Here is a 24,616-nt window from a genome sequence, read left to right as displayed (position 1 = left end):
CCCCTGGCTTTGAAATCCCAGATGTTGGTGTTTCTCAATCTCGTAACTATGTATACATTGCTATGCAGAGACAGAAGCCCTGTCTATTGATTTGTGTTATTTGCTCTATTTATATAATTTCTGCTTATAATTTGTTTGTTTTCTCTGAAGTTCAGGATGATGACTTTCCCTTGGACTAAGTGAATGATATATGTATGTTTAATTAAAGTGAGATTGTAAACTCCTTAAAGTTGCTTTCCTTAGAAAAGCAGATCAAAGAACCTGTGCTAGCGTGCTGGTGTTATTGGCCTTGCACCTCCACAGTAGCTGCAACCAGCATGGTTGTTACAGTGCTGCAGTGGATACAGCACCAGGCCTGGAGTCAGGAAGATTCATCTTCTAGCCTTAGACACTTATTAACTGTGTGACCCTGGGCAAGTAACTTAATCCTGTTTGCCTCAGCTTCCTCATCTGTAAAATGAACTGGAGGAAGTAATGACAAACCACCTTGATAAGAAAACCTCAAACAGGGTCATGAAGAGTTGTATGAAACCAAAATGAATGAACAACAAAACAGCATACATCATCCTGGGAATATTCATGATTATGAAAACTTTTGAGGAATAATCTAACCATATTCTAGTAAGGAAATGGATGAACTTAATTTTAAAAAGCATTCACTAAGGACATTAGTGTATAAAGGTAAGGTACGTACATAATAAGTTCCTATTCTGATTTTCCCATACATCTTCTGGAAAGCAGCCTTGCCAGTCACAGAGCATTCAGGATTACATCCAAGACACTGAAGCTTGTATGTTCACGTATTAGCCAAAGCTAAATATGGTTCTTCTCTTTTCAAAGAAAATTTTACTATTAGTCTTTTTGCATGTTAGTATTAATTTCTTTCATATAGAACATGATTCAAATTGACTCAAAGTCTTTCATTTACTTTCGGGGTTTGTTAATCATTTATCCAACAAGCCTTCCCAGGTTTTCCTTTTACAGATGAAGAAGTTGAGTAAAAGTATCATTTTATAGCTGACAAAAATGAATCCCAGAAAGGGATTAGTTCAGAGAATCATTTAAATTCCTAATTGATAATCACTTCTATACTGCCCACTTTCATGGAGGTGTGAAAGCAAGTTTTATTTCATGCATCTTTTTAATCTTAGCAGGTACAGGTTGAAGGAGCTTTACCTTTTGGCTTTTTTCTAACCCAAAGTTGCCAATAAACAGAACTGCTGAGACAAAGAGGCAGATAATGCGGGGAGTGCAAGAAATGGTACATAGTGAGGCTGGAGCTGTGATACAGCAACTGCTCCACCTACACTGGGAAAGAAATGTTTGGTGCATTTTCCTATGATTATAGCAGAAGTTTCAGGGCCTATCAAGACTAGCAATCATCTAAGGCCAAAGCAGTAAAACCCATCAGTTGTGGGCGTGGAGAAGAATGCTGCAAGGCAATCCAGATTTTTCTCCTATAGTTATTATCATCCTTCAGTTTCTATGAATGAGTATAGCACAGAATACTAATGCATTTACTAGAAGGGAACATTGTATTTTCTTGTTATTGTGTCGTCGATTTGAAATCAGGTCTTCCTAACTCGAGAGTCAACACTATCCACTGTGCCACCTCATTGCCCTAACATCATATATCCACTGTATATGTATAATCCAAGCAGTCTAGCCAGGGAATGGGGAGCTATGAAAGAAGCTGAACAAAGTAAAGAACAAGAGTGTTTCTGGAGTCTGGGAAAGATCCTGTAATAAAATGTGAACACCTTGCACCCATTGTAATTAAGCATTGCAAAGAGACTAAAGGAAATATTTTTCAAAATAATGAAACTAGTTCTCATTCCTGTCCAATTTATAGTATCTCCATCATTTTATGAAGTGTTTAAGCTGAAAATCCTCTAGATTACTAGAGAAAAGATGGAAGTGAATGAATATGGCTTCCTTCACTGAAATAAAAAAAGCAGAATAGATGTAAACTCATTTCAAAGACTTAAACACAAAATATTAAGCTGAAATATGCTTTGATGAAACTGAAAGTAGGTTTGGCAAATGCTTTTTCAGTTGTATACTTTACCCAACACGTTAACTAGATTATAACCAAGTTATAGACAGAACCTACACTTAGGCACAATTTCAACAGTCTACTTTTTTTTAATGAGAGTCAAAGCAAAAAACAAGAAAAAACCCTTTGATATAAAATATTCTAATGTAATACCATACAGATGAGAACTGAGGCTCAGAACGGCATATCTAAGATGCTAAATCAAAGATTGTTTCTTTGCATTTTAGTAAAATATTTTATATTTTCACAAAAAAATCAAATAAGTTTTTTCCTATATAACTTTCTCTAAAAATCTAATTATACATAATATGGAACATTCTTAAATTAACAATGATTTCAGAGTCCTTTATTCCAGGGTGCAAGGCACTTCTGGAAGTGAATGAAGCTCAAGCAAGTGAATGCATACACACGAGGCTTAATAATTATTAAATCCCCAAGATTTTTATGTGCAGACCATCTGGGCAGAGCAAAAGAATTCACACACGATATAATCATATAAACCTTGCCCAGCTAAGGATGTGATGAGATATAGATAGCAAAAGTAAATTATGCCAGAAAAACAAATGGTACATTAAAAACCCTAATAACTTAAGAGATTACAGATGGGCTTAATTGTAACACCCTAAACATTTTGGTAAACAATGTTGCAGAAGAACTGAAACAATTCACAGAACTCTAAAAATTACCCAGTCTGAGAGTAATACTAAATTCATTATGAGATCTAGCCCACACTAGAAAATCAAATGCTTCAAAACGAAAAAAAAAAATGCTAAATTCTGTGAAGCAATTCAAAACAGAAAAATTTGCTCTTGTATAAGACTACATAGCTTATTTTTGTAATTAATGTTTAAAGTGAATTTAGACAAATACAGTTTAATCAAGAAAGATGAAAATTTAATCTTTCACATATTCAAACCTAATCGGCGCGTTAGCAGCTTCTGCTCAAACATTTCAATATTCATCAACTCCTTATTTATATGTAGAGCATACTCAAAAACAATCTATCAATTACTCATTTTAACACAATTATACATTAATGCTGTGGTGGGATCAACCTTTCACATTGTCTTCATGTCTATTTTTCAATTTGTGACACAAGACACAATTCAAAAGTACATATTATTACAATTAGGAAAGTAAAAAAACAAAACCTTTTGACACAAAAAAGAAAAACTTGCTTTAAAGTACTAATAATAACTGAAACACAGGCCAATTTCTTGAAAAATTAAACACTATTCGGGAGAAATTTATTTCCAGCACAGGAAAAAATAACGCTTTGATATAATAGTAGTTCCAAGAGTCTGACCATTAATTTTCTTGATTTCCACAGAGTATCTAACCTGAAGAGCTCCAAAAGGGCATTTTTAAGTTTACAATGTATCATTCACATTAGCACTAATACATAAAGTACTTGAGATGTTTATTTATAATCACAATATTAAAAGATATGTAGAAAAACACTCTCCCACGAACTTTTCCTTCCAAACCTCATTTCAATCTCAATGCAAAGTAAATCCTCCTCTTTCATTCATTAGTCCATGCACATATGTAAGATAACTTAGTACAAATTCACATATGAATCTGGGAATTAAAACAGGTATTACAGTTAGGCAATTTGTGGTAACTGTACAACCCATTTTATCAACTACTTTGCTTCAAGGTGTTTTTTCTTTTTTTAAGGTTAGCAGTGGGTTGGTGAGGAGGGTGGGAGTTGGTAGGAATTTTTGGTCTCAAAAGAAACTAGTTATTTAAAGAAAGTCTAGGCAACAACACTATTTTTTCTCCCCCGTAAAAAGATCCAAGAGTAAGTTATAAATGGTATTTCTATGCAGAACTAAGTGGTAAAACAAAATAGGATGTTTCTGCTTAAGCAGTTTCTTTTCAGGGAATATTTAGACAGTGATCCCATTTCCCATTAAGTTCTGAATATCTGGAATGTTTCAATAGCAAAAATTTTTTTAAAAGGTACTGTGGAAAGATAATACTAAACAGGGTATTCCTGTGAAATTATTTTAATTGGCCTGAAATATTTATCCTATATTCTTTTGTAAGTTTTCAGTGAGTAAACACCAATATTGTCTGTTGGCTCATTATTATTTTACTTCTCCTATATTTCTTTTTTCAAATCACGAGAGTGAGTTAAATATCACTTAGGTTTACTTCACAACTACTTAAAGGCTAATTATTGTGACAAGTAAAATCCATTTTGATAGATGGATAAAAAATCTCTTTGTCTTCATCAAACAACTGCTTTTCATTGATAATTACATCCTGGTTCCTCAAAACATATTTATTTAGGTCAAGGAACAAAATAGCAGAAGAGGTCTTCACCTAAGTTATGCAGCAGTGTTAACCAAATTCAATTTTTGAGCCAAAATTAAATTTTGTGTCTTTAAACTTTCCTTTATAACTTGTTTCTGCAGCAATTCTGCATTTTGGCCAAAGAGAGCTGTTTCCTTTTGGCAGGCAGATCACTCTTCTGGAAAGAAACAAGCAATTCAGAACTGTAGAATTGTCTTCTTTTGGGGAGAGTAATAAATGGAGCAATGATTTTACTTTTTAGTTTGTTTTTTACCACCCATGTTGATCTTTCTCGTAAGATTCATGAAATGAAATGTTTAAATCTGACCACAGTACATGTTAACTAACACAAGATATGTAATTCTTCTTTAGACCAATTTCCCAAAAATTTCTGACCAAAATGAATTAAAGTATTGTCTAGTCAAAAAGCATTCAGTTAAAAATCAGACTATAAAGTTAAGATGGAATGTTAAAACTTAATGGCCAATTGTACTCTAAAAAGATTATTGGTCATTTTATATATAAAGCATAGTTGTCTAATATTTTTATAAGACCTTAAAGAAAAGACTATTCAGTGACAGATGTTGCAAGATGAATCAGTAAGACTATATAAATGTCTCTTCTGTGGAGATAAGAATGAGGCACAAATTGGTAGTTACTCCCAAACAACAGAAAATATCAAATCTTTGCCTCTACTAAAGAATAAGACAAAGGAAATTTTTCCACCCAAGTGTATAATGAAATTAAATCTTAAAATTTTCAGGGTGCTAAAATAGTTACTGTTTCTTTATTTTTACCAAGATTAAGGTTAGAAGTAAATATTATTCAAAATCTCCAATTATTTAAATATCAATAATAATTTTATAGTTTAAATCGATCATATATGTGCCTTTGAAAGACAACAATTATAACTTTTTCACTAATTTCAAGGATCACACCATAGGATTAGCAAGAACCACACTGATATCATAAAGACTTGTAATTCTAACTCAATTCAGACTAAGAATCGCTGGAATTCACTTTCAAGGAATACCATCAGTGCTTCATGCCAATTTTTAGTAACTATGCTTCTATTTCGCCCAAACTAACAATACAAGGTGTCTGTTGAATGTTGTTTCTTGTCACTTGATTTCACAAGTGTTTTTGTTCTTTAACTGAATATAGTAAAGTGGCAAACTTCAAGTTTCAAAATACTTCATGAACCCTGAAGTGATTTTCTATGGAAGGAGGTTCCTGCTCAAAGTGAATCTGGCTAGTCACCTGCATGCCAAAGTCCTCGAGGATCTGTACAAATTTCTTGTGCTCCTTTCCAATCCAAGACCTCATGGGGTCATTTACTTGGTAAGGAGTAACATGAGTGTGAACTGTAATCCCTGTCTTTGCAAATTCTTGCAACACTTCGGGGTAAGTAACCCAAGTATGGCTTCCTCCAGAGTGACCGCCATCCAGCCAGTACATTGTTCTGATGTTTTTGATGAAGTTGTTTATGTTCTTATCTTTCTGGGCTTCTTTCAGCTCAAAAAGCAGTTGGTTCAAAACAACACATCCTTTACTGAATCCAATCAAAGTAAAGGATGCATCTTTAAACGACGGTGGATTAAAGTTGGTCTCAAAGTCATCATATTGTTCATATTTTCTCTCTCTCTCCCCCTGGCAGCCATTTGAAGCATGAGATGAATTTGCTCTACAGTAGCTAGAAGTCTTTGCCTCCTTTTTTAAGCCATACCTTTTCTTCTTTGACAAGACAATGTTTTGCGTAAGGGTGAATGCATTAACTAATAATGAATAAAGATGTTTAAAAGCTCCAAACTCAATGCTGTGATCTGGGGCACCAAACATGTTGCTCTTCACAAAATTGTCATAACAGCTGAACTTGTGCAAATGCATTCGGGAGCTCTTTACTACCCAAATATAACTATTGGTGAAGTGGTGCGCTAGAAGGAAAGCAACATTTTCTAGACTCCAGTTTTCCCACTGATAATTCTCAGGATGACGTGCCATAATTTCACGATAGTTCTGAAAGAGAAGAAACATCACCAAATCATTGTTACAAACGGAGAGAGATAAACGCATAAATATTGTCCTAAAATTGCTTTCACCTTTTATTGTTCTTTTTTATAGGGCAATGGAGGGAACACTTTAGGATTCTGGATTGCTAAGTGGAAAATGGAGGTTGATTGGTTTGCTCCAAATAGAAATATTTGGGTGCTAATAAACTGTACATATATTATATATGCATTCAACTTCCTTTGTTTTAGTGGTTTGTAAATCTTAAAGTACTATACAAATGTAAGTACTGCTTTAGATACAAGTTTATTTGACTGCATTTTTGACATAAACTAATTCTCTTGCAAATTAGGATTAAAATAATTCTCTCCTATGGTAGCTGCCATATTGTTGACTATAATAACAATTGAATACAACTACTTGGGTTGCTCTGTATCTAACAATATAAAGTTTGATATATGCGGTGCTATTTTCAGAGCTAATGTACTAGTTTTTTATTTTTCATAAGAGTAGGTGCTTAATAAGTGTTTGATTTTTACCTATTACTCCATTCTCTGAACAGAAATGTAAAATACAATAATTAAACTGAAAAATTTGGCTCCTAGATTTTAAAAGGATTAAACATGTGAAAGAGCAGATGATTTACCAAGAAAGCAGGTAGCTCTACCCTTTTCTAATGGTTAAACTATAGGCTCAATATCAAATCAACATGGGATAACTAAGAGAAAGTCCCTTCCCAAATAACACAACACCCTAGTTTGGTGGAAATTTATATCCAGAAGCATTAGACAATGCTATGTTATTTTTAAAAATTTATTACAATGGCATATAAAAATCACAAAAGGACCTACCTTAGTGACAAATTAGAATTCTGCTCCTATATTGCATAGAAAAAGAAACTAAATCCCAGAGAGATTAATTACCCAAGGTCAGTGATCAAATTAGTAACATAGCAGAGACTGGAATTAATCTTTTTTTTTTTCCAGTGCTATATCAAACAACACAACTCTAAAATTTAGATATTTTTCTTAAAGAGTTCTCTGATATCATATGTAAAATGATCCTTAATCCCAACTGGAAAAAAAGAAGAGAAATGCTTACACCAAAGCATAAAACCTTAGGTCAGATACAAAGATGAATTCTTTGATAGCATGAGTCTTAAGAATAGATAAGCTTCATTTATTTAGGATAGTTTACAGCTGCAGTCATTTCAAGGCAGGGAAAAACTAGGAGTCCTGTAGGCCCATATCAAGAGGGCAAAGAGATGAGCCTTTCTTGAATATTTGCCTCAAGTAGTCTTAGTGTTTGCAGTTTGCTAAAAAGACATCTAGCTAATACGTTACTGCTAATAACTAAGACTTGGAAAGGTCATCCAAACGGATTTAAAAATAAACATTCCAAGAAAACAGACAAGGAGCCCAGTGGCTAACAAGTAAGCAAAAAAAAAAAAAAGTTTATAGGGAAAGTCAAGATCATTAGTTAATCTTATCTAGGAGATATGAACAAAGAGGACTGGAAGGCAATATGTATGGTAGGAAAAAACCACAGACCTGATTTCAAGTCCTAGTTCTGCCACTCAGAACCTAAAAGTCACTTCTCTCTAGGTTTCATTATCCTCATGTGTAAAATAAGGATGTTACACTAAAGTGTTTTCAGGGTCCTTTTTAGTTCTTATCCTCTACAATTCTTTGTCAGTGACTTACCAGGTTATAGGCTACATTTGGCTTTCTGCCTAAGGGACTCATTAACTATTTGCACCATAAATGAAAGATGGTCTCAGGCTTGAGAAATGCATCTCTAAACTCAGGTTTATTGGAGAGATTGAAGGATTTCAAGACAAAATTTTTTTAAGATCCAAGAAAGGGACCAGAAAAAAAAATGCTTTTCCAGAGGAAGAGGGTACTAGATGTATTGTCAAGGTGTCAGGAGAGAAAGAATCTGAAAACAGAAAAATTACAATCTGCATTGATGGAGTTTTAAGATAGGGAATTGGGATTCAAGTACTGCCCCTAGTATTTATTACCTCTACTTCAGTTTCCTTGTAAGTAAAATGAAGGACTCAGGTCCTTTCCAGCTCTAGGTCAATGATCCTATAATACATGGACTGATTCTGACAGTAAGAGGTCTAACAAAAATCCAGTTATGTACCTATATATTAACTCACAGCTTAACTACAGTCTAAAGAGGAAACATGGCAAATGACAATAATCATGACTAGGGACCAAGGACCAAAAACACAACATGACATTACTAAAGAACTGAAATTTTCTCTCTCCTGCCTTATCTGGTATTGTCTTCTCGGCCTCTACTAACACCAAGCTCTCCCTCTCTATAAGCTCCTCTCAGCAACTTTGACTTGGATGTTCTGCAAACCTACCAATACCATCCCAGTTTTTTTGATTATCCTTGCTTATCTCTTTCAACCATACCTGCCCCCATATCCCTGCACTACCACTAAGCCCTTCCCAAGCATGGATGTCTTCCTAATTTCCAGCGGTTTTTTTGCCTTGCCTGGGGTAAACCATGATACTATCTCAATCCCAAAATAGACTGCCTGAAAATAATGACTGAGGTTATTTTCTGCAAGATGCTCAGAACTGTCTCCAGAATTCATAAGCTGTGATGACTATTTTTCAAATTCCTGAGGATCTATCAAGCAATAAAGACCATCAGCAACTTGGCTTAAGGAGAATTCTTTAATCTAGGGCGGCCACAGACAGCACAAGGAATTGGTCAGGCTTATTTGCCAAATAGGTCTTTCTCGATTGTTCATGGACCTCCACCTATTGGCATTTCCTATGAACTAGACCAAGATATCTTTTGTGGTATCCTATCTTAGTATCACTGAGCCAGATTCACTTATACTTTGCTTTTGAAAGATAACATGATTTCATTAATATAGATTCTCCCTCTACTGATGCAGATCTTAACTCATCCATGCCTTATGCCATTAGAGAAATTCTCATTTATTTACTCCCATATATCTTCCACAGATGATCTACCCAATTTGCCAACGGTCTTTGGCTAGGTATTTTGATATTTTTATTGTCTCTGTGATCTTGTGCCATGACTAGCTCAAGACCTTTTATCATGCATGTTATCTCTCCAGTGATAACCTCTTATCTCTCTAGTGTTGCATAAGTATTGGTAATTTATTGTAGCTAACTTATGCCTACTACACAATATTCTCTTTGTGTCACCTGAAATTCTGACGGTTATACATGATTCATAGCAAAATAGAATCACTGAAAAATTATTCGTATTAAGAAGTCAAGTTTTTGTGTAAGGGAACAATCAAAGCACTGCATAATTTTCTAAATGCAGTTCAGCCCACTCTTGAGCCTCTTCAATACTGGGCCCAGTTCATCATCCATATGTAGTGTCTACCATAGATATCCTGAAGGACAAAATGGGCTACTCATAATCTGACCAAGTATTCTTCATCCACTTGGTTTTTTCTATGTGGTGAGTCAATATCTGTTAAGTGGACATTGAGATCCTGTAGTATTCTGGGGTTTGACGAACACACCACAATGTCACCTGCAAACAGGAGCATTTGGAGTACCTTATCATGTATAGGGAATCTCTCTTCCATTTGCACTGCACAGGACATCCTAAATGACAGTGATGAACACCTTGGGGGAGTCTTCACCTTTGTTTTATATTTCAGTTGGTATTGATAATCCAAGAGTCACTAAACAAAACTGTCTCTGCGGTTGCATCTATCAAACTATCTCATTGACTTGAATATAAGCATGGGAGACACCTTTTTGGTGACTGAAGCTGTACTCACTTTAAGAGTCAAATGCTGCCAAAAGGGATCAGTACCTCTGAGAACCAACAGATTGTTCAGTAACTGTTTGGCAGTATTGAAAGGTTCTTTTGGAGACAAAGAGAATCTGTTTTTCCTTTAGCCTTCCTACTCACCAACCCACACAAATGCACAACCCCATCTGATGACAGTTCATCAATTCGTTAAATAAGTGCACCCGGTTGTCTGTCCCAGGCAGTCCACAGTTTAAAGTGCAAAAGTTCAAGTGTTGAGGAAAGCCTCCTTCCTGGAATCTCCTAATTTAGGATTCTATGGAATAAGTGAAAGTAGAGAGGGAAGGGAAGAGGGCTTTAGAATGATATTGATCAACAACTCTTCCACCAAAACAACACAGTTGAGCAATGTCTTTGCTGATGATACACAATGGATTCCTTCATCCTGGTTTAATTATATATGAGCAGTAGGAGAGCAACAGGAATTTGCTGGAAAGAGGGGTCAAAGGGTGATAAAGACAAGCAATCCATTGGTGAGGTGTAGCAGAAGGAGGGCAGGGTCACTAAAGGTGGACAGAATAAAAAATTTACTCAGTCTTCCATCCCTTGGCAATTTTTAACAGCAAATACAAGAGGCTAGTGATATATATTTTTAAACTAGCAATATATTTTTAAAACTATTAATAGTAGAAATAGTATTAATGCCTCTTAGAATTGTATTGTACTTTACAGTATACAAAAAACTTGGTGCCATTTGATAGTCTTAAAATTCCTCACATGATGCATAGATAAGGCCTGTTATTAACACCAAATCATATTATGGATAAGAAAATTAAGTCTCAGAGTTTAAATTACTTATATATGACTAGTAAGACAAAATGTATTAAAGATAAATGATATCCTATGTAAGATGTCCCAAAAGTCTTAGTGCAGCTTAAAGCTTTAATAGTTATTAAGTATTAATTATTAAGCTATTAAATTATTATATTATCATAGCAATTAAAGCTTAAAACTGCATTTAGACTCTATACTTGGGCTCAAAAAAAAAATCAATGGCACAATTACAGCAGGCATTGCAAGGTCATATGAAAAAGAACTGGGAGATTTTAGCTGAATTTAAACTCAATATGAATCAACAGTGCGACATGGCAGCCTCCAGAGCTAACACTCGTCAACATATTGTCCAAGGCAAAGGAGGTGACAGCCCAACTGCCCTTGGCTCTGGTAATTCTATATGTGAGATTCTGGGTTCAGTTCTGGGTATCTATCCTGTTTTAGGAATCACATTAATTAGAGAACATCAAGGGTAGAGTGACCAGGATGGGAGAAGGTTGGCCATCATGCCAAACAAATGTTGGTTGAACAAATTGTACATATTTAGTCTGGAGAGAGGAAGAGCCAAAGGGACAATAGGATGTCTCTTTGATTAAGCACTGGAAAGACTGCCACATGAGAGAGATATTAGACTTGTCTGCCTCACCACAAAGAGCAGAATTAGGAATGATGGGTAGAGGTTGCAAAAGAGGCAGATTTCACTTTCAGAAAAACCTCCTAACAATTAGGATTTGTTCAAAAGTGAAACTGGCCATCTTGGGAGGTGGTTCTTCATCACTGGAGGTCTTCATGAAGAGGCTGGATGATCATTTGGGATCATTGTGAGGGACTTCTATTCAGGTGTGGGTTGGCCTGGATGACTTCTGTGCTCACTTCCTAGCAGGACATTGTTATTTTGTGACTTGTCCAAGATCCTACAACTAGTAAATGGCAGACTTGACATCAGAACTTTTATCTCTTAAGCCCAGTGCTATTTTCATTACATTAGGGCTTCTTCTTTCCTTCTACAAAGGACATATGAAGGAAGATGCTACCTGTATCCAGAAAAAGAACTGATAAATAGAAGTGTGTATAGAATGATTTTGCATATACACACATATTTGTGTCTAATGGTAGCTATCTCGAGAGTGGAGAGAAGAGGAGGGAAGAAAAAAGAAAAAAGGGAATTTAGTTTACATGATAACTTTATTATATATTTAAAAGGATTAGCAAGTTGTACATAATAATTTGCAGTTTTATGTGCAATCATCTTTTTTTTGTTACACTATGTTATAGAAATGCTTATTTTATCCCATGAATTAAAAATTAAATAAGTAAAAAATGTTTAAAAAGTCAAATGCTTTTTGCAATCAAACAATAAACATTGTAAGATCTTATGTTCTCAACTTTGAAAGACTAAGAATTCTGATCAATACAATGACCAGCCATGATTCCAAAGGATCTATGATGAAAGCATGCTACCCATTTCCAGAAAAGTGATGGTGTAAGGGGCAGACTGACATATTTTTGGATATGGCTAATTTGTTTTGCTTGGTTATGCATATTTGTTAAAGGGCTTTTGTTGTTGTTTTTTTTTTCCTTTTCAGTGGAAGGAGAAGGTGAAAAGAAGAGAAAGATAGATTTCTGTTTATTGGAAAACATATGATTAAAAACATAAAATTGATAATCTAAGAAAAAAGATCTCATGTTCTCCACTTTTTTTACTCAATTATATAAATATGAAGACCACTGTAGAAAATAGTCAATAATAAACACATAATAAGCGCCTACTATGTGCCAGGCACTGAACTAAGCTACAAAAGCCTATTTAAAAGTTTCTTTCTCAATTTCTTTGATGATACCATCAACATGTATACAGAGCATTCTCAAATAGTTTTTAGCATTAAGAAAGTAAATGTATAGGGCTGGTAGTTGATTCAATGAATTTTGAGGGGAAATAATTTGAGCTATGCTTTTTTCCTGCTATTTCTTTGATAATGTTCTCTTTGTGAGAAAACTTGAAAAACTTATCTAGGTACCTTCAAAACTAGGATCCCATCCTGTATGCATTTTTTTCTCTATATGTTTGGTCTGATCCAGCCATGCTTCCCAGTTTGATTTCATTGAGTGTTATTTTCAATTCTTCATATATAATATCAGGTGATGAGGTATTAAGAGTCCCAATGTAGTGTTTCCTCATTCATCAATGATAACAAATACAAAAACATTGGCAAATCCAGTACATTATTATGTCTATTTGTGTTCTCCCGGCAGCTTCATCCTAAAATACTTTTAGGATCCTATTATCTGGATTTCACACCAACTTTTCTGCAGACTCATTTTCCCCTTTATTGATTTCAGTGTTGTGAGGCTTTTTTTTTTTTAACTATCTTTCTCCATAATGTTTAACAATTGAGCTTGGCTCATACTCTAAAATTCCTGCCCTTTGTTCAGGCAAGAAGGATCAAGTACTTGCTTGTTAAGTCGTTTTTGGCCACTCTATACCTGGCTGAATAGCTTCCATCGGACCATGTAGATAGCTTCCTTCCAGAGCTTAAGGGGACTTTTGATATTGCCCTTAAGGCAAAAATTCCTAATTAGCAGATTTATCAGCTTTACCAGTAATAAGTTCTTTCAGAACTCATAACCAGCGTTTTGCATGAATATTCTTGCTCTGACCAGTTAATTTTTGGAGGGCTTGGACACACTCATACATACATGAGGAATTACTCTAGATTAACAAAGATAAAATCATCTGCACTCATCTGGCAACATGGATATAGTGACCAGACCTTGTTATTGGGTGATGCCCAAACGTATGGCACCTGTTCTAGTACTCTTGAAGGAAGCTAGTTGTACATTAACAGAAAAAAGAAAAAGTACAATTTGTGACCAATGTCATATGGGAAAGGAATAAGCATTTATTAAGCGCTTATAGGTATTACTCTAAGCACCTTACAAACATTATCTTATTTGACCAACCCTGGGAGATAAGTGCTATTAGCAAGTGCTATTATCATCCTCATTTTACAGGACAGGAAATAGAGACAAACAAAGATTAGGTGACTTTCTCTTTGTCACAGAGCTAGTAAGTATCTGAGACTGAATTTGAACTCAGGTCTTCCTAATTCTAGGTCTAGAACTTTATCCACTGTGACACCTAGCAGCCTCTAGGCAGTATCACAGCTTTATGCCTGTTTGGCTTACAATATAGTACTTTGTGGCTAAAAACAACCCTGTGAGGTAAATCATGCTGGTAGTATACCCATTTTATAGATGAGAAAACTAAGACTCGGAAAGGTCAAGTGACTTTTTCATGGTTATACAAAACTAGGACACGCACTACCCCCCATTACCTTGTGTTTAGTTTTCATGTACATATATGTATAATAGATATTTATATAAGTATAATACATGTATATGTATGTGTGATGCATATAATATGTATGTATATAGATATATGTGTATGTACATATTGTCTTTGCCAATATGTGACTGTTTTATTTTTGCCATTTTGTCCAGCACTTAGGCCTGTTCAGGACCTTCTGCAGCTATTAGAGCTGCAGCAAAAGTTGGCAAGTTTGCTTTAACTCCTGTCATTTCCTTTCCAACTGTGTGCGGCAGCAATATTAGAGTTCATTAAAGACCCATCCCAACACTTAAGGTACCATGCCAACTTGGATGTAATAAAGCAAAGTTTTCTTTGCTAGTCTTGTTACAAGCTTACCCTTAACCCCAAATTACACCTTCTTTTCAAGTCACCCACCTTAACTAATTATGGACAGATAAGCTGGATATCAATTGCTGAAGGCAATGGGGGCCACTTATAATACCTAGTGGCCTATAAGTGTAAAAATCTGGAGAGAAACCGCTGAGCAAAGTGAAAAATATACAGGCAAAACTCTCCCTACCCCAAATTGAGAAACCATCATATATGAGATAAGAGTAGATTTTTAAATTTATTACCAATAGGGCAGCCAATTTCTTGTCAGTAGATTTTACAGGGAGGTTGATTCCAACTGAAGATAAGTCAACAATCAAACAACAAGCATTTACTGAATACCTACTGTGTGCCAGGTGCTAGGGATACAAAAACAAAAGTTAAACATTTCCTGCCCTTGAATTTACGATTGAATTGGAAGATGACATTATATGTATGCGTGTATGTAAGTATGTAAATACATATATACATACATATTACACACACACACACAAAATTGATACCAAACAGATAACTGATGGGGATGCGGGGTGGGAAATCACTAGCAGCTGGAATATCAGGAAAAGACCTCATATAGAAAGTGATAAGTGAAAAAAACTGTAAATTCAAAAAGATGGCATGGGGGACAATGAGGGCAAGGGCACTGAAATGGGCAATGGGGTGCCACAAGAGGAACAGTAAGGTCAGTCTGGCTGGATCAATATGTAATTTTGTTGTATGTAATAAGAGGAGTTATATGTAAAAAGGCTGGAAAGTTAAGTTAGAGTTAGCCTGTCAGGTAGAGTTGGGGTTTTAGTGCCAAACAAAATAGTTTATATTTGATCTTAGAGGTAAGAGAATGCTGCTGGAGTTAACTAAGTAATGGAGTAAGGTAGTCAGACTGGAGCTTTAGAAAAATCACCTTGGTAACTTTGTGCAGGATAAATTGGCATAAAGAGAGAGACCTGAGGCAGGGATACAGATCAGGAAGCTATGGTAATACTGCAATTAAGAGGGGATAAGCATCTAAACTAGAGTGGTAGCTGTGTGAAGAGACTGGGATGGATGCAAGAGAAGTTAGGGAGGTAGAAGGGATAAGGGGTTTAGCAACTAATTGGATTTATAGGGTGAGTGTGAGAAATTAATGATGACATCACAGATGTAAACCTGGGTAATAGGAGAGATGCTGGTGCCCTTGACAGAAATAAGGAGTAAGAATTTTTAAAATGAAATGAGCTTCTTTTAAGTGGCCAAGAATACAGGCATTTAATAAATGTAAGTTGAATCACGGTAAGAGTTTGAGCAGAAATGTGGATGAGGATTTGCACTGGGTATGAAGTTGAACTGGATCACTTCTAAAGTTCCTTCTACCTCTAATATTCTATGATTATTTGATACGAACCAAGTGATTTTTAAAGACTCTGAATAGTTCTATTTTATTCATTTTTACAATTCTTTCTGGTACTAACTTGTGAGCTTTTAATAATTTTTAGACAAAAAGTCTACAAGACAATAATGAAAACTGAGTTATCCAATTATTTTAACATTAAAAATGATCTGTACATTTTGTTACCATAAATTATTAACCCATTTTCTTTGTTTATTATAATAGCTCTCAGCAAGAATTATCATAACTCATCTTCAATACAGACTCAAATAAAATTTAGCTTGAGATATTAAAATATTTTTATGTACTAAATACAGTATCAGGAAATTTAATGTGAATAAAATTAACCTTACAAGTACTAAATGGAAAAACCATGTCTAGAAAGCCATTCATCTGAAAAAGATATAAATGTTTTAGTGGATTTCAGTTTGAATATGAATCAACAGTATAAACAAAAAAGCAGCATAATTTTAAATTAAAATGAGAGGTATAATGTCCAAGATGAGAGGTGAGAGGCCAGCTACTGTACTCTACCCTGGTCAGATTACATCTGGATCACTGTTTTCAGTTTTGGATGACACAATGTAGGAAGGATGTTAAACTGGAGATTTTCCAGAGAAAGGTAACCATGTGGTAAAGGGTCAGAAAATTATGACATAATGAGGATTAGTTGAAAGTGAAGACTTTTAGCCTAGAGAAAACTGGGGGATGGGTGGGGGAGAGACAGGAGGAGGAGAGTGGCCTCAAAAACTGGACAGGGACATAATAGCTATTTTCAATTATCTGAAGGGCTATTGTGTGGAAATAGGATTAGACTTCTTCTTGGTCTCTGAGGGCAGAACTGTGAGCAACAGGGTGAAAGCTGCTGAGAGACTGGTTTAGGCTTGATATAAAGAAAAATTCCCAAACAATTAGAACTATCCAAAAGTGAAATGGGCAGCTGGGTGGTGCAGTGAGTGGGTGGAGTGCCAAAATGGCAAACCACTCTATTATCTTTGCCAAGAAAATTCCAAATGGAGTCATAAAGAGCTGGACACTGAAAAACGACTGAACAACAACAACAACAAAGAAGTGAAATGGGGGAAGGAGTGAGTTCCCCTTTATGAGAGGTCTTCAAAGGTTAGATGGTCCCTTGTTAGATATACTATAAAGATTTCTTCTTCAGGTATAAGTTCAGTTCCTTTCCAACTTTGAGGTTGTGCGGTGCTATACTGGGCTCAATGCACAAATTATTTGTTGAATAACTCTATATTACTGTATACTTTCCAGAACATACTTTCCTCAAAAGTATACTGTTTATATTAAACTATATTAAATTAAATTAAATTAATTAATTAAATTAAATTATTAATTAAATTAAATTAAATTATATTAAACTAACTTTTGTTGTTAGTCACTAAGTATTTATTAAATGCCTACAGGCACTGTGCTAAGCACTGGGGATATAAAAGAAGCAAAAGATAGTACCCACCTTCAAGGAGCTCATAATCTAATGGGGTGAGATAACAAAGCAAACAAATATATACCAACAAGCTATGTCCAGGGTAGATATGACATAATTAAAAGAAGAAAGACAATAGAATTAAGACATGGGAAAGGCTTCATGTAGAAGATGGGATTTTTAGTTGGGGGAAGGAAGCCAGGAGGCAGAATTGATACGGGAGAGCATTCCAGGTATGGGGGACAGCCAGAGAGAATGCCTGAAGAGACAAGACAAGTGCCTTGTTGGTGGAACACCAAAGAGGCCAGTGCAACTGGACAGAGGAGAAAAATAAGGTGTAAGAAGCCCAAGAAACAGTAGGAATTGGAGGGGGATGCTAGGTTATGGAGAGCTTTGATTACCAAACAGAAGATTTTGAATTTGATTCTGGAAGGATAGGGAAACAACAGAGTTTACTGGGCAGGGGGGAAGGGTGACACGGTGAAATCTGCTTTAGGAAAACCACTTTGGAGGATGGATTGTATTGGGGAAGAGATGTGAAGCAGGCAGTTCCATCATTAGGTTATTACAATAGTCCCATGCATGAGGTGAAGAGGCCCTGAATCAGTCTGGAAGTCAAGAAGACCTGAGTTCAAATACAGCCTCAGACACTTGTTAGCTGTGTGACCCTGGGCATTTCCATTCCAAATGTTCATATGGACTATTTGGGCCCACCTGTGATAGAGCCTTCCAAGTTTATATTGGTCTGATTAGCCACAATCAGTGACAATGTACCTTGACCCCAACATAGTGATGTCATTTTGGCCTTCTTCAAGCATGAAGGACAACAACCAACGGGCCTTGGGCAAGCCACTTAACTTCTCTCTGCCTCAGTTTCCTCAACTGTAAAATGGGGATAAAAGTACCTATCTCCTAGGGTTGCTGTGAGGATCAAATGAGGCTTGTAAAATATTAACACAGTGAATGGCACACAGTAGGTGTTATTTAAATGCTTATTCTCTACTCCCAACCCCTCTCCCAACTAGAGTGGTCGCAGTATCAGAGGAAAGAAGGGGGCTATTGGAGAGATGTTAAAATGCTGAGATAGACAGACTGGATAATGAAAGTGAGAGACAATGAAGAGCTGAGGATGACATGTGCATTGCCAGCCTGGGGGGCTGGGAGAATGGTGATGCCTGAGAAAGTGTAATAGGGAAGTTTGGAGGTGGGATGTTTAGGGGGAAAGATGAGTTCCGTTTTGGCCATGTTTAAGTTTAAGACTGGGTGTCTACTGGACGATGTTGAAAGGCAAATGGGAACTCCGAGAGAGGCTGGAGGTCTGGGGCAAGATAGGTAGATTTGAGATTCGTTAGTATGGACATTATAATTAAATCTATGGGAGCTAATGAGAGGCCCCAGGACAGAACCCTGGGGGACACCTAAGGTTAGAAGGCGATATCTGAAGGGGCTTTCAGCAAAGGAAACGGAGAGGAGCAGTCCGATAGACTTTCACCAGATAACCAAACTTCCAAGCACCCTGTCACCTTCTTAAAATCAATTAAAATGTTACTTAATAAAATTAAGGGTTCAGACCTTGGGTGCGCCTCAAACTACCACGACACGCTCGACTTCCTCTCTCCACCCCCAGCACTGTCCCTTGGGTCACAGAGACCATTGGCTGGCTCAGAGCCCCAGGGTCCGGCAGCCTTTTCTACAACACTACACACCAGGTTAACTCGAGCACACTCCCTCCTCCCACGGCCCTAACCGGCCACTCAGAAGTCGGGAACCCCGGGCTGCCGGGGCACCTCCTGGGGGCGGGACCTCAGAGCGCCTGCAGCCCCCCGCGGGCGGGCGAGTGGGAGGGGGAGGAGCAGGCCGAGGGCCCTTCACGCGTGTCCCAGAGACCACCCAGGTAAAGCATTCCGGGAGAAAGGCACGGGGAGTGAGGGGGCGGGGTCGCCACCTACCTGCACGTCTCCGGGGAAGTAGAGGACGTGATGCTGGGGGGCTGCCGCCGACGTCTCGGGCTTCGCCTTCTCTCCAGGGCTACCCGGAGGGTTCTCCTGCTCGCGGACCCCCGCCGCCGCCAGCAGGAGCAGCTCGTTGCAGCGCTGGGGGTCGGCGCCCTGCACGGAAGGCAGCCGCAGGCACTGGGTGCCCAGCCCCACGCCGCGGTAGCCCACCGCAGGGGTGGCGCGACCACCGCTGCTGCTGCTGCACACGTTCATGACCCCGGCCTGGGAGAAGAAGGCGCAGGTGCCCCTGGTCACGACCAGCAGCAGCAGTGGCAGCGACGGCGGCAGTGACAGCAGGAGGGTCATGAAGCCGCCGCCGGCGGCGGCTGCTCAGCTCGGTCCCTCCCCGCAGCCACTACACCTGCCGCCGGCCTCAACCGCCCGTGAGGAGAGCGGGAGGCGGCGGCAGCGTAGTGCTGTCGTCAGCGAGCGACGTCGCGCGCCCCGGGTGCGTAAGAGGAAGGGGGTCTAGGGCGCTACCCGCCGCCTGAGAGGAGTGGGTTAGGGGGTCTGGTCACTGGGAACGGAAGGCGGGGATGGGGCGTTTCTTGGGGAAGGGAGTTTGTTATTGGCAGGTTCGGGTCTCGCCGGGCAGTTCAAAACGGAAGTGTCAGAAAGTCTCTCAGCCGGGCTGGGAGGGGGAAGGGAAGGGAAGGAAGCGGGGAGGGGAAGCCGTTACAGCGCATGCGCATTAGTCGGGGTGAGCCGTAATAGTAGCTGTCCAACAATCCCGAGGGGATTGTGAGGCACGGTTCAGGTCTGTGGCCGTGTTCCCCGGCTTACGTTTTCGGGGGAGGCTTTCCAAAGTTCTCGGGGCCTCAAAGGGAGGCAGTTCCCACGACGTACGCTTCGTGTGTGGAGAGCTCCCATGGTGGCGCCCGCCCTTTCCGTTGGGAAGCCGGGCTCCTTGGTGTTGGCGCTGGCTCCGGGCAGTGCCAGGCCTTTCCAGGGCCGACGAGGCTTGCTTTACCCCAGCAAGCTTAGCTACGTTATGAAAGGGCAAGAAAGAAAAAGCGATTAGCATGCACTCCCCCCACTCGTGGGTTTTGTGGGATGTGCAGCCCTCACAGCGGAGTGATTTCAGAATTCATTCTTCTCGTGGGCCACGTCGTGCAGTTGTAGGTAAATGGTGGGTGTCCCCAAATCCAGTCTGTCAGAGTCTAAGCATGCCTGGAACTTGAGTATCTCCTCGTCTAAGCCCTCCATTTTAGCATGTGGAAATTAGGTAATGGGGATTGTCCCAAGGTCACATCCCTCGAGTGAGTGGCCCGGAATCTGCGACTCAAAATCTTTCTGGTTCTCCAAGAGAAAAATTTGTGGCAAGCCCATCAATACATGATACCTAGTCATCTGAGGATTACTATTGATATAACGGGAAAAGGCTTCCTAAAATGAATCCACTTAAAATGGGGACCACCATTTCATAGTAAATAGTTTGTAAAAGGTTTGATTTGGACTTTCTTGAAAGATGAAGCTAAAATTTATGAAGATGTTTTGTTTTTTTTTAAACAAATTTTAGATTATTGTTGCAATTGTGACAATTCTTAGAATCTAAACAAAGAATCAGATGGTTTTTTTCTGACATTTGTATGGTAGCCAATACCACATCCTTCACATTTAAATTTATGAAGCACTATCATAAAGAGGGTTATTGCAGCAAAAGTATTCCAAGACTTCATCAGTTTTTCTAGGGCCACACAATTTTTTCATATTCAAATCGTTGTCTTTTGATAGATTCTTCTGTTTGAGAGCATTGTTCGAATTGGAATTAATTTTTATAAGTAGTTCACTAATAAATATTTTCATGTCATTAGGACTACTTTCCTTGTGTAATTTCCCAGGGAGGTTGCAAAGTACCAGTGAATAGAGAGATGACCTAGCAGACTCAAAGATGTACGTTCAAGTTCATTAATACATACTGAATATTTAAGTCTTACTCCTTTCCCTACACCCCTGCCCACACCAACACTCTTAACTGAACAAGCTGCAGAACCAAGGTCCATATTAAACTTGGTGTATGAGAGTAACTTGGAGTAGGTTAAGGAAGACTCAGTGTCCTGAGTTAGGAGTAGTAGTTCAGGTCATTTCAATATGTAGGGGAGCAAACAGGCCTAGAGAGGTTCAGTGACCTAGGGTTACACAAGTAGTGACTGAGCTAGGATGCACACACAGTTTTTTTCTTAACTCCATATCTGAGGCTTTTCCCCAGTGTACCATGAGGATGCTGTATAATATTCGTGTGGAAGAAAACAGCATTGTAATAACTGATCTTTGCTCTAAACTCAAGTTGGACTTTATAATCACTTCCTGACTCTGTGGCACATAAGTAAGGGATGTTACACTATGTCATATGACTGTAGGAATGAGGGAATAGGCTCTAGATTTTTGGAGATAATCTATTACAATTCATCCTTTTCTAAAGAATTTGAGAGCTAACAATATATGTACACTGGTAATATTCCTGTGAGTAACAGTAAGCATCTTTGATCCTGAATATTAAAATATTCACCTATGATCTATAGTAAAATAATTAATTGTAATTAACTTTAACACCATTTTTATTACAATAGCAACATATTGCATACCAACAATATGTCAGACTTTATAAAGGCAATTGAGTTGTATAGCCAGTGTTCCTGTTATATCTGTGGTATACGGTATTTCCCAAAGGGTAATTCCTTATGGATTTATAACATTTTCTTTGACCCATGTGGGAAAATATAAACAGAAGACATATAAATGGCTGCTTCTAACATAAGCTGTTAGGTTATTATTGCATGTAAGTATGAAAATAAGCTTGTGAGAAATATAACCCAGTAAAGTATTTACAATGAGTGACCTCACAGCAAAAGGTGGAGTAAGTTTGTTATTCTGAGCCAAACCATTGGATCAGTTAACATCATAATGGAATAAGCAAGCGTAAAGTATCTGTTTACTGGTGCCAGGTTAGTTACACATAGATATCTAGATAATTATAAAAATGGGTATGGTTGTATAAAACAAGTTGACCTAATTATACTCAATAAGTGTATAGCAATAGTAAGGGTGGTTATGTTTTTTAAGTTAATTGAAAAAACATGTTAAATTCAAAATTGAAATAACAATTTCATCATAAAAAGAATGTCATTGTTTTTAAGTCACTGTTAACTCATGTTTTATTTTAGTTTAATTGATTTAAATTTCTGTTTTTTAATTTATATACATAAATACATTTAAAATGAACTTTTCTGTTTTAAAAACTCCAAGCCAAGATTTTTTTTTTTTGCTACCTCTGGTTAGGGCCCATCTGCCAATTTGCATATAGGCCAGATTTTGCATATGGTTCTTTTTTTTCCCTTCAAAATATCTCTCAGCTTTTCCCTTTCCTCTTTCCTTACGCTGCCATTACTCTAGGCCAGATCCTCATCACCTCATGACTAGATTAAAACAAAATCTCCCTTTCTGATCTACCCGTTCCCAAAATCTTCCCCTACCCCATCGTACCCCATTTATACTGCTGCCAAACTAATATCCCTAAAAACAAATGAACCAGTAAACTATTTACTAAGCCCATTTACTATATATGAGGCACTGTTCTAGACACAAGGGTACAGCAACGCAAATATGAAGTCATCCCTCCCTTCAAGCAGTTTACATCTAAGGAGATGACATATACAGAAATAAGTATAAATAAGAAATATATGCAAGGAAGATTTGGTGTCAGGAAGGCACTGGGGAATCAGGAAAGGTTTCATGTAAAAGGTGTAATTTGAGAATTTAGTTTTTAAGGAAACAAAGAATACTAAGAGGGAAAGCTCAGATTTCCAGCATATTTGACAACCTGTGTAAGGTGTAGAGATAGGAAATAACAGTGTTGTATGTGAGAAATGGCAAGGCCAGCTTGGCCGACTGAAGTGTATGGAAGGGGGAGTAAAATATAAGAAGGTTGGAAAAGTAAATTCAGGGCCAGATTGCAAAAGTCTTTAATAGAAAGGTGGGATCAGAACAGGAAGAATCCTGACTGTCAATATAGTGTACTTTTCCAAAAATTATGTCACTTCAACAAGCTTCTATGTGTCAGGCACTGTGCTACGCACTGGGGATACAAAGGCAAAAGGAAACAGGTCAAGACTTCAAAAAGCTTAAATTATCTAGGGGAACCATGAATATCTAAATAAATTTGATAAATGTACATCTTTAAAATGATGATTAGACTTAATGGACTCTCTGGTCCTTTCCAGCTTTAAGTCTATGGTCCCAGTTTCTGTGGTACTACACAGGTCTAATATAAAGGACAGTTTGTTGGCAATAGAATGGATTCTAGAGGGTACAATGGAAATATGTGTGCCATAGGGATCTTGAAGGGATAGGGCTGACATAGATGGCAAGAAGGAGCAGGGTATTGTGGTCAGAGCTTCAGCCTAGCCAGTCCCCAACTTAGAATCATAAGATTCTTACTTGAGCTGGACTAAATTAGAATACAATTTCCTGAACATTGAGTGAAAATTCTCAATTCTTGATAATCATGAGAAGGTAGGCTTTCTCATCCAGGAGTTTTGGTTTTTTAATTGGACGATTCTTTCTAAACAGTATCAAAATACAAAAGAAGAGAAGCTAACTAGAGCAATCAATACCAGATTTTCATCACCATCACCAGCAAATTTGAATTTCATATGCATATTGAAGTTGTGAATTTTGAATCCTAGACTTGTTATGCCTTAGGACTTCAAGCCCATGGTTTATTTTCCCTAAACAGGCTGTTAAAAAATAGCACAGAGGAAGAAAGGGATGGGAGATGGGGGTGGGGGTGAGAAGGGAAAGGAAAGGAATCAAGTATCATTTCATTACAAATCCATATTTAAATTTTACTTTATGTGCAAACTCTTAAGTGCCTGTATTTTGTTTTATATGCATTGTAGGCAGTTGATAAATGTTGCTGCAAAAAATGATAAATCATTTTTATTTCAGTAAAGTTGCAAATAAGATTGTAAATCTGTTATATTTTGAAATTATTTTATAGCATTCAAATAGTACTTTTCAGAATTGTAATCTCATTTGTGTAGGAAACGCTTGGTAAAATTTCCTTCTTGTTGTAACTTATAAGTTGTAACTTATTCCTTCTAAAACTATAAAAGTCCTGGAGAGTTGCCTGTAACACTTGAGAAGGAAT

General features: G+C 37.6%; 2 protein-coding genes across 3 annotated transcripts in view; one reads left to right on the top strand and one right to left on the bottom strand.

Annotated features, from left to right (window-relative positions):
• Positions 1-3,269: 3,269 nt before the first annotated feature.
• Positions 3,270-19,982, bottom strand: C2H2orf69 (chromosome 2 C2orf69 homolog). Its single transcript, XM_036744827.1, has 2 exons — positions 19,420-19,982; positions 3,270-6,373 (listed from the first exon to the last, which is right to left on the bottom strand). The coding sequence occupies exons 1-2, from the start codon at positions 19,771-19,773 to the stop codon at positions 5,543-5,545; spliced, it is 1,185 nt and encodes a 394-aa protein (XP_036600722.1). The 5' UTR covers positions 19,774-19,982; the 3' UTR covers positions 3,270-5,542.
• Positions 19,200-24,616, top strand: part of FTCDNL1 (formiminotransferase cyclodeaminase N-terminal like) — a 133,716-nt gene continuing 128,299 nt past the window's right edge. Inside the window, exon 1 of one of the 2 annotated variants that reach the window (XM_036744829.1) lies at positions 19,200-19,364. The gene's annotated coding sequence lies outside the window, so the exon portion shown is untranslated. The remainder of the gene's footprint in view (positions 19,365-24,616) is intronic. The other variant, XM_036744828.1, reaches the window with a different exon arrangement.

Source organism: Trichosurus vulpecula, chromosome 2 (assembly GCF_011100635.1).
Source record: "Trichosurus vulpecula isolate mTriVul1 chromosome 2, mTriVul1.pri, whole genome shotgun sequence".
In the NCBI taxonomy this organism is placed as follows: domain Eukaryota; kingdom Metazoa; phylum Chordata; class Mammalia; order Diprotodontia; family Phalangeridae; genus Trichosurus; species Trichosurus vulpecula.
The sequence above is the reverse complement of the archived record's forward strand: the minus strand, read 5'-3'. Positions and strand labels throughout refer to the sequence as shown.

Coding starts and splice junctions, on each gene's coding strand:
- C2H2orf69 (XM_036744827.1), bottom strand. CDS start 19,773: ATGACCCTCCTGCTGTCACTGCCGCCGTCGCTGCCACTGCTGCTGCTG. Junction 6,374..19,419: donor ACTTCCCCGGAGACGTGCAG/GTAGGTGGCGAC, acceptor CTTCTCTTTCAG/AACTATCGTGAAATTATGGC.